At 39.5% G+C, this 14,843-nt stretch overlaps 1 protein-coding gene across 1 annotated transcript in view; it reads right to left on the bottom strand.

Annotated features, from left to right (window-relative positions):
* Nucleotides 1–14,843, bottom strand: part of DST (dystonin) — a gene marked incomplete at both ends in the record, with an annotated part of 299,020 nt that overhangs the window by 273,322 nt on the left and 10,855 nt on the right. The window contains one exon of the mRNA XM_080615920.1: nucleotides 9,186–9,374. Coding sequence (XP_080472046.1) covers nucleotides 9,186–9,374 — 189 coding nt within the window. The remainder of the gene's footprint in view (nucleotides 1–9,185; nucleotides 9,375–14,843) is intronic.

Below are 14,843 nucleotides of genomic sequence, written 5' to 3'. Positions count from 1 at the left end.
ATGTGCCACAGGAGGATGTGACACAACACAACTCTGAAGAGTGACTCCTGTGGCAGTGAAGGAAAAGGAAACATCTGCATTTAGATTCTATAATTACTATGCATCTGTGAGACAATTACTGGTCATTTTAAGTTGAGCAAACAACACCACTGTAACAAAATCAGAGCTGATTAATATTTGTTTTTACTCTGCCTTCAACTACCATACAGAATTTACTACTTATGATCACTTGCATAAAATATGTTTTCATGCTAGCACAGTTTGGCAGCTTAGGTTTATGTTATTACTTCCTAAGAAGGGACACTGGGATTTAAAAAGGAAAAATTCTGAACAGCTAAAAATAATTTCCCAGTGACGCTGTACTGCATACATGTAATATTATTTTACAATGAACAGAAAAACCCAGTTAATGCAAATCATGCCAAAATAACAGTGGAAAAAGAAGCTATTAAACATTTTTCAAGTCAGGGCTTTACAGCTCTATTTCTCTGATATAACAGTTGAGGAATATTCAATTCTAATTTAGTAGCAACTTAGCTTCAGCTCCAAGGACCAAGGGTGCACTTTGACTCTCTTTCAACACTTCAGATCAAACACAGCCAGGCTGGTTTAAGCTCTCATCCCATTTTCAGTAACTAAGCACTTCCCATGGGAATAAAAATTGATACAGACAAAAATTGTTTGGAATCAGCTTACCTATCAAGACAAAACCTATGTTTAGAGGGCTTTGCCTGCAGGTGTAAGATGCTTTGAAATTGTGTATAGAAAATGCTATTTTCAACCACACAAGTGTAAATCTAAGTAAATATACTCAAAACAAGCATGATCTGCCACCACAAGGCACAATTAATTCAGATTACCTTAATTTTCCAAATAAGAGCTAGCAGTGAAGCAGTTAAGGTGCTGTGAATGTGGATTTGTTCTGTTACTGCTATGCTTATTTCTATGTATTTTTACATAGATGTGTCATCAGTAATTATTTGCAAATAACTGTTTCTTTTGCACTATGCTAAATAGCTGTAGTAACTCATCCATTGGAAAAAAAAAAAAAAAATCACTGAAAAGGCAATGATTTTAAATCCCATATCTAATTCTTTAAATGTTACCATTATGTTTTAACAAACAGCATGTTTAAAGTTGTAAATACATCTGTAGTGCAGCTCATGGCAATACACCTTTAAGAAATCCCTTCAAAAATCTAAAGTGCCTGGGAGGAGCTGGGCAGGAGGAGTGGAAGACGCTGGCAATTGCTACAGTGCAATAGATGAGCTGCAGGGTGGAGAGGGAAAAGCAGCCCTGAGGAAATGAGGAGCAGGCAGCAAGGGAGAAGGTCACAGAAGCTCACAGAACAGTGGGAAAATGAAGTCTTTGTGCAAAACTGTTTAAGAAGAATTTATCAGGGAGGAGTTATTTGCTATAAGAAAAGTAATTAAACACAACAGTCCAAGAAAGAGATGTAAACAGTCTCCTGGTAGGTGCGTGTATGCTTGGAAAGAGAAGAGGTACCTTTGAAGTCAACCTAATGACCACCGAAGGCTTTCTCTTTATTTCAAAGATGACTAGATTTAGCATTTATCGTCATATCTGCAAAGAACCTACAACACCTAAAATAGGTTCTGTGATGTATTTTACATCTTATGTTATGCTGAACAGTAAAACTTTGGCTGGGAGGCCTGCTGCTCAGGGACAGGCCCGGGCATCAGTCGGCGGGTGGTGAGCAATTGCATTGTGCATCACTTGTTTTATATGTTCTTTTATTATTATTTTCCTTTTCTGTCCCATTAAACTGTCTTTATCTCAACCCATGAGTTTTACCCTTTTTCTGATTCTCTAACTCACCCCACTGGGGTGGGGGGTGGGGGGGAAGTGAGTTTGGCATTCAGCTGCCTGCCAGGTTAAACCGTAACAGTCTTGAAGCAAAAACTGCGTCCTTGTTTCCCTTTATTATATAAATTCACGTGTTCCCTGCATTTCTTCATCATGGCTGTGCTCATACCACTCTGACAGCGGATGCACACACACCTGTGTGTAGGCACATATGCATAGAGAGTCTGGTAGCTCACAGCTTCATCACAAATTTTGAAAACATTAACATAATATTAATAACATTGTTGAAGGCAAAAAATGATACGATAATATTTCACCGTATTTGCTTCTAAATGTAATTCACGGGAGATTAATCAACACAAGCAGGTGTCTCAAAAGAAAGAAGCTATGAACGCAATCTATGGATTAAGTAGCTAATAGTTAGAATTAACCAAATCTTGTGCAGCTTAATAACTAATTGTTATGTCACCTGTACTGGGTCCTTCAAATACCATGTAAAGTACATCATGGCTTTGGAAAACTAGTAAATAACATCAAACTAAGAAGAAATGGAAATTAATAAAATGAAATTGCAATTATTTAAGGGGACATACTAAAAACTCCAGAAAAGCGCCCTAGAACAACTTCATCTATATGAACAATTTTATCTCTAGTAAGCTAGGTGTCAGCTAATACCCAGACTTCTATAAATGATTTGGCATCAGGTGTTTAAAGAAAACCTAAGTGTTTTTTCTTGCACAATTGTTTTTCTCATTAGTGTTAAGTCTTAAACACATAAAAGCAAAAAACTAGGATAGCTGAACAAGACCATGGATGGGACAACTTATGGTTTCACATGCATTAGAAACTGATAAACTTTGCTTTCAAGCTTGCATTGTTGGGGTCTTTACAGTGCAAGCTTCACTTCGCACATGGCAGTGGTATCAGTGGAACCAAATAAAGCAGCTAACATCAACAAACTTTTTACATGCGTCCTCCCACACATCTGACCTCCCTTTCTGTTCCCTTGTAGTGACTTGTAGCAAGTCTGCTCCCTGGACTTCAAGACAGCAGACTTTGGCCTTTCAGGAACCTGCTTAGTAAGGTTCCATGGGATACAGCCCTAGAGGGCAGGGAGGCCCAAGACTCAAGGTTGATATTCAAAGATCACCTACTGCAAACTCAGGAGTGTTGCATCCCAACTAGAAGAAAGTGCAGCAGGAGGGCCAGGAGACCTCCTTGGATGGATAAGGAGCTGCTCAGGAAAATTCAAAGGAAAAAAGAGACTTATAGGAGGTGGAAGCAGGGACAGGCGGCCTGGGAAGAATACAGGGATGTTGTCCAGGAAGCTAGGGATCAGGTTAGGAAAGCTAAGGCTCAGTTAGAATTGAACTTGGCTAGGGGTGTTAAGGGTAACAGAAAGGGATTCTATAGGTACGTAGCTAATAAAAGACAAGACTAGGGACAACGTAGGCCCCCTCCAGAAGATATCGGGAGAACTGGCTACCCTGGATTTGGAGAAGGCTGAGGTTCTTAATGACTTCTTTGCCTCAGTCTTCACTGGCAAAGGCTCTGACTGCAGCTCCCAAGTCTTGGAAGGCAAATGCAGGGACTGGGAGAATAAAGACCCTAGGCCCAGTGTAGGAGAGGATCTGGTTCGAGACCATCATAAAAACCTAAATGTACACAAGTCCATGGGACCTGACGAAATCCATCCGCGGGTCCTGAAGGAGCTGGCGAATGAAGTTGCTAAGCCACTGTCCATCATATTTGAAAAATCATGGCAGTCAGGTGAAGGGAAATATAACCCCCATTTCAAGAAGGGGAAAATGGATGACCTGGGGAATTACAGACCAGTCAGTCTCACCTCTGTGCCTGGCAAAATCTTGGAGCAGATTCTCCTGGAAGGCATGCTAAGGCACATGAAAAACAAGGAGGTGGTTGGTGACAGCCAGCATGGCTTCACTAAGGGGAAATCCTGCCTGACCAATTTGGTGGCCTTCTATGATGGGGCTACGAAAGTGATGGACAGGGGTAGAGCAGTTGATGTCATCTACCTGGACTTGTGCAAAGCATTCCACACTGTCCCACACGACATCCTTGTCTCTAATTTGGAGAGACATCAATTTGATGGGTGGACCACTCGGTGGATAAAGAACTGGCTGGATGGCCACACGCAAAGAGTTGTGGTCAATGGCTCGATGTCCGGCTGGAGACCAGTAACGAGTGGTGTCCCTCAGGGATTGGTGTTGGGACCGGACTTGTTCAACATCTTTGTCGGTGACATGGACCGTGGGATTGAGTGCGCCCTCAGCAAGTTTGCCAATGACACCAAGCTGTGTGGTTCGGTTGATACGCTGGAGGGAAGGGATGCCATCCAGAGGGACCTCAACACGCTTGTGAGGTGGGCTGATGCCAACCTTATGGAGTTTAACCATGCCAAGTGCAAGGTCCTACACCTGGGTCAGAGCAATCTCAGGCACAGCTACAGGTTGGGCAGAGAAGAGATTCAGAGCAGCCCTGCAGAGAAGGACTTGGGGGTGTTGGTCGATGAGAAAATGAACATGAGCCGGCTTCAGTGTGTGCTCACAGCCCAGAAAGCCAACTGTATCCAGGGCTGCATCAAAAGGAGCATGACCAGCAGGTTGAAGGAGGTGATCCTGGCCCTCTACTCTGCTCTTGTGAGACCTCACTTGGAGTATTGTGTGCAGTTCTGGTGTCCCCAATATAAAAAGGACATGGAACTGTTGGAACAAGTGCAGAGGAGGGCCACGAGGATGATCAGGGGACTGGAGCACCTCCCGTATGAAGATAGGCTGAGAAAGTTGGGGCTGTTTGGCCTGGAGAAGAGAAGGCTGCGTGGAGACCTCATAGCAGCCTTCCAGTATCTGAAGCGGGGCTATAGGGATGCTGGGGAGGGACTCTTCATTAGGGACTGTAGTGATAGGACAAGGGGTAACAGGTTAAAACTTAAACAGGGGAAGATTAGATTGGATATAAGGAAGAAATTCTTTACTGAGAGGGTGGTGAGGCACTGGAATGGGTTGCCCAGGGAGGTTGTGAATGCTCCATCCTTGGCAGTGTTCACGGCCAGGCTGGATGAGGCCTTGGGTGACATGGTTTAGTGTGAGGTGTCCCTGCCCATGGCAGGGGGTTGGAACTAGATGATCTTAAGGTCCTTTCCAACCCTAACTATTCTATGATTCTAATACTGCACCCACCCCTAAGGAGCTAAATTGCTTCAGCAAAGGGCAGTCTTTAAATAATTATGAAAAGGTTCATTAGGAGACATGGAGCGATACCTACAGAAGCAGTGCTTCTGAAATCACTATTTGTCAGTTTATTCTTTGTAGATTACTTCAGAGATGCATTTTTTGTTTTTTACACTACTCAGTATATAATCATCTCAAAATATGCTGTCACTACACTGCTGGGGCAAAACAGACCAGTAAGTTTGAATGTGTGAAGTACAAAGCTTTTGAGTAGAAACAGGGATTCCACATGGCAAAGTGAAGGAACAAGGTATATTTATACCCCAATCTCTGTAGTCTCATCTGCTGCATGTCTTACAGTGATCCTGTTAAGACAAACCCAAGTGCAAATTTTGGTACTGCAACTCATGATTTGAAATAATTCTTGGTGGCTGCATAATTCAGGCAATTTAGGAGCCCTTCAAACTGGTTAACAATTAAGATGTCAAAAGAGACTGCTCTAACAGCATCTCTTTTCATCTATGTATTTAGACATACAAGTGAAATTAGAGTCTGGTAGAACTGTACATCTGACTGACCCCACAGCTCAGGAGACAGATACGTTTACGTAAACTCAAGGCCATCTCTTCGTTCCAGCAAGGCCAGCACAGGAAAGAAACCTGTTAATAACACGCAGAGTTTTATAGTTTTGCTTCAGAGCAGACCACTGTTTAAAATACAGATAATATCTGCAAAATGCTTGTAAACAAAACCACCAGTTTAAAATTTGCCCTGGAGACGTACTGCTAGACAGCAGCAAGCTCACACTACGAGACTTTTGCACATCCTTTCACACCTTTGGGATATTTAACTACTCATACAGAATCAGCTACCTGACTGTTGAAAGGAGTGGTACATAACGCTCCTTTGACTTGCATGAAGTCATGCTAAGTTAAAGAACACAGTTCTGTTTCTCCTCAAGAGCTCTCCACTGTGTTCAAAAATTCAAAGCATGCTTCTATACTTTCCTCGGAGTGAAGCTGATGTAAAGCTGTCACCTTTAGAGAATGTCAGCACAAATAATACAGCCACCAATAAGAGGGTGACCTACAGGGTGCAAGATATAACAATATGCCATAAAAGGGGTAAGCTACACACCATTATGTTGATGTTGCACTGCAGCATGGTGAATGAAATAAGGTGAAAATCGCTATGAACTCTGTCTGGTAAGGATCAGTATTAGGACAAAATGTATTTAATGTCTTCATTTATGACCTGGAAGGTGTAAAGCAATAATGAAATTTTCAGAGAAAACTGATGTTCTATTTCCGCAAACATCTGCTCATGTAGATTTTCAAGTAGAGCAATTATTGTGTTCAGCAGGATTACTCCAATACACACAATTGCATCTAATTTAGGTCTGACAAGATCAGGGACAATACTGGAAAGATCTCAGGTTGCTATGCAGGAAGTGAGAAATAATCCAAGCAAATTCAGATAATTATAGCCATGGCTAGGAAACTGCAAAACAAGATTTAGACACAACAAAACCAGCCAAATACAAATAATCTAAATTAGCAGGAATAAGAAAGCCTAGCATCTAGACATCCATTAAGACTTTTAATGAGATATCTGAAAAGTCTTTGAGTATGTAGCTTGTACAGCAACAAAACAGGCTAACATATTTTCGGAGTGATTTCTCGAAAATTTCCTGGAGCAAAGAAAACCCTTTCCATAAGGCTAGTTTATAGTTACTTTGGAAATACCGTTCTCTCTTGCCAGAAAATAGGGACAAAGAAGCACACGTAGGAAAAAGCAACAAGAATGATCAGAGGAGAACTGTTTCATGAGGAGAAATTAAGTCTCTTAGTTAGCAGACATGATACATATTTTTTTCATGTGATGACTAAGCAGGACGTGGCCATAGCTGCCTACAGATATTTCCATAGTGTAAACATCAAGACAACAGATGATTTATTTGAAGTGGTTCAAGTGGGCAGAGTTAGAAGTAACAGGAAAAAATAATGGAAAGAAATTATGCAGCTTAACGAACATTTCTGGCACTGAATCATGTAAAACTGTACAAAGATAGAAGCCAAAAGTCCCTCATCTTCAAGACATTGAGACTACATGGAATGAAGCTGCAACAAGCTGCAGGATGGATGACACTGTGACTGTGTGGAACTTCACAAAGCTGCAGTAATTTGTCATGGCATGACTCTTATTCACCCTGCCACCATGGCATTAATAATATATTCAGAAGAACTTACAATGTCCATGAGAAATCAAATTGGTGACTTATGTTTTCTGTAATCTAAGAGAGATAATGATTTATTCTTTTTTGTGGAAATGTGAGTTCATTGAGGCTGTAGAACAGAAACTATCAAAAGAACTATATCTGGTTGCATAAAAGATATACTGCCAAAAGACAGTGACATAATGGCAACAGCACTGAGACAAGTTTTCTCTGAATCAGGGATTTATTGTTTTTTCAGTGGTAGGTCTTGTCAGACACAGCATAGACCCATGAAATGATAGGAAAGTGAAGTTATATAGTAACACTGCACATGTTCTATTCTTATACTTTCTTTTCTTTGCTGGTCCTGAAGTCCCTGACATGTTAATGACTTGGGGGAAAAGCAGGGCTTTCTTAGCTTCACTAATCCATTCTTCAAAGCCTGTTTTGCTGTTTACACCATTCCCACAGGTTTAGCTCTTCAGCTCAGCATCACTGATGCTCTTTTTCCCATGTTGGTAAACAGTGGCAGCTGATAACAGCCTCAGCAATTACAGGCAGGCTTACCTTCAGCATAGGCCTACCATGGAAAAAAGTTAAGAATGATCAAAAAAAAAAAAAAAAAGGGAATCCAAAAAACAGGAATGGGATAGAAAGGCATAGAGGAAATGATGGAAGAGATGAAGGAAGGAAAACAAAGGGGGAAAAGAACCAGAAGCAAGTGATGAATAGTGGAGAGCCTGGTGAAAGGAGATCTAGTAAGAATAGCAGAGTTAGACAAAGTAGTCTAAGACAGCAAGATAGGATGGGAGTGAAAGAGAGATGGTTGATAAGAAAGGAAGGACAGATCCTTTAAAAATAGCAGAAGACAAATCCACCAGAGGAAATTAAACCATAAACATAAACAGCATAAACATAAGCACAGTAAAATAAAAACTAAGTAGAAGCATGAGAGAACAGAGGAAATTGCAGCATGGTGAAGTGAAAGCAGAGAAACAAAATGTATCTGCTAAAAGGTAAAAAAATCTGGCAGTTGTTGGCAGCTCTGTCTTTCTTTGCACAAGTGTTTTGCTCTCTCAGGCAACATATTTCCCTTAGGGAATGTTCTTTCTCAAACCAGCTCCAGCACTCACTGATAATTCTTGGTGTTCAACTGATACAAATCTAGGAAGGTTCAGTCAGGTTGGAGCAACCTCCAGATAGTCTTTTTTATGGTATGCTCAGTCATCATGTTTTTATTAATACTGACTTAATAGAAGTAGTTCAAGCCCCTTAACATTGGCACAGATAAGTTAGTCAGCAAATGTATCCAACCAATGAGCTTTCTAAAAGGAGAAATGCAGTGTATCCGCAGGAAGGAACCTTACACACATTTACATTATGAACTGTTTCAATGAATTGTCATATTTCCTCACTAAAAGTAGGTTATCAATGTTAAAACATCTATGCGTAGATCAAGCTGAGGAGCAAAGAATGATGACACTTGATACAAGCTTTGCTAAGGAAAAAGATCATAAATACTGTATAAAGTAGAAGAGACCTCAAAATTGTATCTAGTAATGAGTTTTAATATCAATTTGGTTCAGTACATAGAATCTCTGATAAACCTGACTGAGGAATTTCAGTAACATGCACATGTACTATAAAAACCTGTTAAGTCACGTCCCTATAAGACTATCAGATTAAGTATCTTATAGGAATATTGAATAAAGACTGAATATTAGACACAAACCAAAATTCAAAAACCCTTCTTCAGAACTAGATTATTTTTAGAGTTATGCGTCAGCATTAAATACAGTCTAACAAATTTATATATAGATTCACCGAACATGAGAACTGAAAAGGTTTTTAAATTGAGGGAGAGAATATGGATGGCCAAAAAGTTAGAATTATATTACATGCCTCTATTATACACTTTGAGTGCTGTTTATCCCTCAGGGTAGAATACTTACAGGTTTTCGAGTCGGGGTAACTTGAACAGAATGATAAAATTCTGGTTGAACTCGGCTGCTTTTCTTGATTTTTCTTTTTCTTACAGAAGTTTCCTGCTCACTTAGGTGGTGAGCTTCTACTATGGGTTGTGTTTCCTCAAGGCGAGGTGCTACACGTCTTCTAGCATGACGAGGACTTGACCTAAAGCCCTGTAACAGAAAAAGCAATCATCATGTTTAACTTCTCCCAGAATGGAGCTGTGTAACAACAGAAAAATCACACAGGGTCTTAACAACAACTTAAGGTACAAGCATGCTCATCCTAAATTGATATAGTATCTATACAAACTGCATGTAACAATAAAGAGATGTTGCCAAGTGCCATTAATATCACATTTGTTTTCTATTTCTCAATTATATGTGTTACTGACACAGCTAGTAGGAGTAACTCCTGTTGTTTTTCTTTATAAACTCATGCTTTTAGTTATTTATTACTAAACAGTTCTAATTAAAAATGTATAATTAAAATTTCCCAGGTTAATTCTTGGCCTCAAGAGAAATTGTTTTAGGGAGCATGAGCTGAAAAAGGTGCATTTTTTCCTGAGAACGAAAGCAGAGAAGAATTCGTAGCTGGCAACACTTAATGATGACGAATGGTTCTTGTTAAGAGTTCTAATGCTGCTAGATATGAAGGGAGACTTTACCATTTGTAATAAATAATTAAGACAGAATGCTGCCTTTCTCTGCCATCTGAGATACACATGTATATTTGGCCAAGTTAATAAACTCAGGAAAAGCTGCCCTTCACAAATGCTTTTTAGAGGCTTGCAGTGAAAATCTCATCATCCAGAATATCTCATAGCCTTACAGAATTTAATTCCTCTAATGGCAAAATGTATAATGCTAGCCCGCTATTGCTACCTGCAGAGCATTTACAAGGAGCATTCTCTCATTTCACTGAGTCCCCCTCATGAGCATGCACAAGCCTGCCATGCCTCATTTGTACTGGACAAAATGTTGGTTGATATCAAATTTGGCCAGGTTGTAAATAAGAACTTAATTCACTTAGTCACGTCAGCTTTCAGAATAAGTGAGCCAAATCTACATCCTTCATGACAGTCTGCAGTTTAAGGACTACTCCCTTTCAAAAGCAAAAATAGATGCAACAATTCCTAATTTTCTACCTTCTTTTATTTTTCTAGTAAAATCATAGAATCATAGAATAGTTAGGGTTAGAAAGGACCTTAAGATCATCTAGTTCCAGCCCCCCTGCCATGGGCAGGGACACCTCACACTAAACCATGCCACCCAAGGTTGTCTCCATCCAACCTGGCCTTGAACACTGTATGTCTGCTGAAGTCCTTATGCCACAAACCCAGCACCCAGAAATGGCTTGTCCATATAAAGAAGCAAGCTTCTACAAGGGAAGATTTTAGCTAAAACTGCAGAAATGTATGCTATGAATCTAAATACCCTGAGTTCCTGCCAGCTCAAAACTAGTGGGAGCAATACATTTCCATATAAACCTGCTGTTCTTTTTTCACCCTACTCTTAGCTTTTGGTTTTTGTGTTTTGTTTTGCCTTTTTTTTCTGTTTTGTTTTAATTAGGAAATCAGCACAAAAAGGTTATGCTAAAATGTTGTTACATTGGTAAACTGAAGCAATCAAAATTCAGATGTATGGCTCTGACTAAACTGGATTTACTTCTGTAATGTTCATGAAACTGAAAGGGAACAGAGTGCAGTCTGTTCTGGACACTCTGAGAGACATGAAGCTATTTTCATTATTTAAAGGTGTGCTCCATTAAGTAAATATACTCCTAAATAGCCAAAACACACAAACATGTATTTACAAACACATTCTAATAATTACTACAGGTATACATTTGCATGCAACAGATGATGTGAAAAGGGTGAAGTGCCAAGGTGAAGTAACTTTCAGGTAACAACCTTCTACTCCTGAAGACTGGATAGGAGGGACAGGAATAGAGCCTAACTCTGCTTAGTCCATCGGGAGGGTTCATGTATGTGATGCATCATGGCTACAAAATACATAGGATGGAAAGATACAGACAAAATTTCCTGAACCCTTTTTTCTGATGCCTCCTATTCTACTGAAGCAATAGTCATTCAGACCACAGCTATGACCAGACTTCGACTCCCCATATCTTAACTGAAGCAGGACCTTGTCCATATCAGCTGACACAAGCAGCATAGTGGAAGCCACTGAAGCCAGCAGACCTGCGCAGGTTTAGGAAGACCTCTAAACATTCCAAGATGTAACTCTGTGAGACAGATACTCTGTCACACTATTGCAATGGGAAAACTTACTGCTGTATTTTCTTTCTACACTGTGAAATCCTAACACATACTTAAAACGTATCATTCAACATGATACTAGGCCTATTCAGGATGACGGGAAAAATACAACACAGACAGCCGGCTATTACAGAGCTTACTTCTTGTGGAAATTTTCTTTCACAAAAAAATATTAGCGTGCATGTGGGATTATTCCATAGTAAAAGAAGATATTCCTTAGGAGACCAAAATACCCAGCAAATCTATTCTGAGTTTGGAATTCAGAAGTGATTTCTACACATTAAATGCACTATGATTCATTTACAGATGATGGCTACTGTCTGAAGCCTGGATATATACCCTGTGCTGCAGCTGCTCCCTCACCATACTCCCATCCCCATTAGCTGGATAAAACTCTTTGGGAAAGCACGTTTATGTAACAGAAGAATTTGGTAGAAGCTAAGCAGCTCTAAAAGTGCTTACAAATGCATGCCAAATAGGGATTCAAGTATGTGGGTCTGTCTCACTGAGTAACTGCACCTCAAAATATTTGAAGGTTTACTGATTATTATGTTTCAATATGAAAAAGTCACTTACAACTTCCTGAAAAGTCTCTTTATAGACAGTGCTTCTCCTTTGTATTTTATATATTTTTTTCACTCCTGCTGTTTATTAGTAGCAAGAAAATGGGATCTTTATCTCTTTAAGAGCTCATCTGCTTCTGTTTGCTGAAGCTTATTCTTCACTTGAAGTCATAATCTGTCCACAGTATCACAAATGGTTGCTCTTGGGGGGATTATAATGCAATAAGGGCAGAGGATCATGATTTCAGGTGGAAAATTAATTCTATATCAACAAAGATGTTACAAGGGCAGAGTCCTCAGACCAAAACCCAAAATGCTTACTCATGCCTGCAGTAAGACTTTGCCACAGCAAAAACTCAAATCTGGAAAATGTCACAATTTGGTAATCAAACATTCAGTAGTCAAAAGCTGCTGCTCCTGCCCTCAATGCAAAACTAGAATGACCAGCAGTGCCTTCTCAACAATGGAATGAATAGACGCTTCTTGTGTCAGCTGTGTTATTTATTCTGCATTTGAACCCAAAATTGAAAACTTACCAGATTAATACAGCAATCAAAAATTTTTAAAACGCAAAAATTACACAAATATCTGTTTTAGAGGTTAAATCAATGCACAGAGAAGAACAGAAAACCATTACAAAATACTCAGGGAGGCACAGTACACCACCTGAGACCAAATCACTGGGAAAACACTAGAGATTTTTAAATCACACAGGCAACTCAGTGAGGTTGCTGTAACACTGTTAAGCAATCTGTAGTTTCCAGTATCATGTGAATGCTATGTCACTGGACAGTGACAAACCTTTTCTTGTTCTTTGCACTTAGAGAGAGTTGCTCATTCCTAGACCGTACTTTCTGACTCATGTTTATGCCTGTAAAATTCTGAAACAAGGCAAACCAAACAAGACTTCAAATACATATTTTTAGACAATCTGTCTTTGAAATACTAAAATAACTGCACAAATATTTACACTACAAAGTATTCTTCCGTAAAGAAACAATTCAGATGACCACCAGAAGCAGCTTTAGATATCACAGAGGAAGACAAGAGGCAAACTGAACGTGGGATTATCTTCTCTCCCAAAGCACTCATGTGCATCCTTCCAGTTTAGAGTCTGTTTGAATCCACAAATACTGATCTTCCTAGTTATACTCTACAGTCAGCAGGAATAGAGAGGTGTCTCTGGAGGCAAGATCAGGGCCAAAGCCTAGTTCACCTCTCTCAAGGGAGGTTTTCTGCCTGTGGAAGAAGGCTGGGGAGATCACCCTCTTTTAGATTAAATTCATCCTTTTAAGTTTTCTCTGAAAGGTTTTCTTGGGGTTTTTTTCAGGAATTGTGGTAATAAGGAAAGGACTTGTGTTTATCCTTACAGACAAACCAACAGTGAATTTTCCAAAGCCTGGATGCTGCGTGCCAGAGCACACAACCAACTGGTTGTGTAAAATGACTTCCACAGTTAAGAGGTCTTGTAAAAAAAAATACCTTCTTATCCAGCCAAGTTTGAACTTCACACGACTGATTCAGTGACTGATTCCTTGTGTCTAGAAACACAGCATGGGATCGCTCTGACCAAAGCTCAGCAGATCTCCACTCCCTGGGTTCCCTTTCAAGCCACTGAAGTCAGATGAATCATTCTCTAATGGCATCTATTACTCTCCACTGGCCATAAAGGGGACCCAAGCTGATTACTTCACTTGTAGACATCTATACTGTAAGTATCCAAAATAAGATAGCATGTATCAGACCCATGACGACTAGGTTTTGATCTGCCTTCAATACAATAGTCATCATTCCATGTATATTTTATCATCAGATTTCCTGTTATTTTCCTCCTACATGAAATAATTCCAGTCTTTTCCAGTATCTCTTTTTTTTGTCCTTATTCAGACACCACTCTTACTGGACCCACGTAATTCACCACAGTACTCTTATAAATGTGTACTGCTCATTTATATAATAGCATAACATGGTTTTTCTTTCTGTTTAAATATTGTCCATCCCAGGTTTTCACTGAATTCTCAAAAGTAATTCAAAAGGCCCCTTCTGGAGACCATATACTTAAATATTAATAAAGTGGAAAAACAACTTTTCTCTATAACATACCCAGCCTTGCACTTACGAACATCATGTGTGTTCATCTGCCCCATTCTTCAGAATTTCTTCAGTATGGTCCTGTATTTGATAACCAAGTATGTCATGATCTGCAATCCTTGTTATACTTTTGCCTATTCCCATTCCTAGCCCATTCATTAATATAATAACCAGAATTTTGAAACTTCCTAAAAACTTGTCTGTCATTTACCGACAAGGAAGTTTTGGATAATCTGTTGAATCTTTTTCTTTCACAGTCTTAGTTTTTATGTATTTCTTCCTAATTTTTTGTCTGATACTTTAGTAGCACCATATGAATACATCTTTGCTATCCCACGTGTGCATTATTGCTTCAGTGACATGAGTCTTTGACTCCTCCATTCTTTCAGTGTATGATTGTATTATTTCACCAGATCCTTTCCTTCTCCATTCTAGTTTCTACTACTCCTACTGCCTTCATCATACATTATCTATTATTTTTATGCTTGGTAAGAAACCATATTCCTTCTTCATTTTTTCCAGTGTGTTATTTTATGCAGACTATATTGAGTGTCAGAATTCTCATCTTGGAACTCAACCTTTCCAGCCAGTATGTGGTTTCAGGACCACTAAAGACTATCTTCAAGAGAAGTAAGAGTACATTATCTGATGTCCAGCTGAAGTCAACAGAAATCTTTGCATTAACTTCAGTGGACTGGACTGCAGCC

The sequence above is a fragment of the Psittacula echo genome, assembly GCF_963264785.1.
Source record: "Psittacula echo genome assembly, chromosome: 4".
NCBI lineage: Eukaryota > Metazoa > Chordata > Aves > Psittaciformes > Psittacidae > Psittacula > Psittacula echo.
This window is presented reverse-complemented; position numbering and strand designations above follow the sequence as displayed.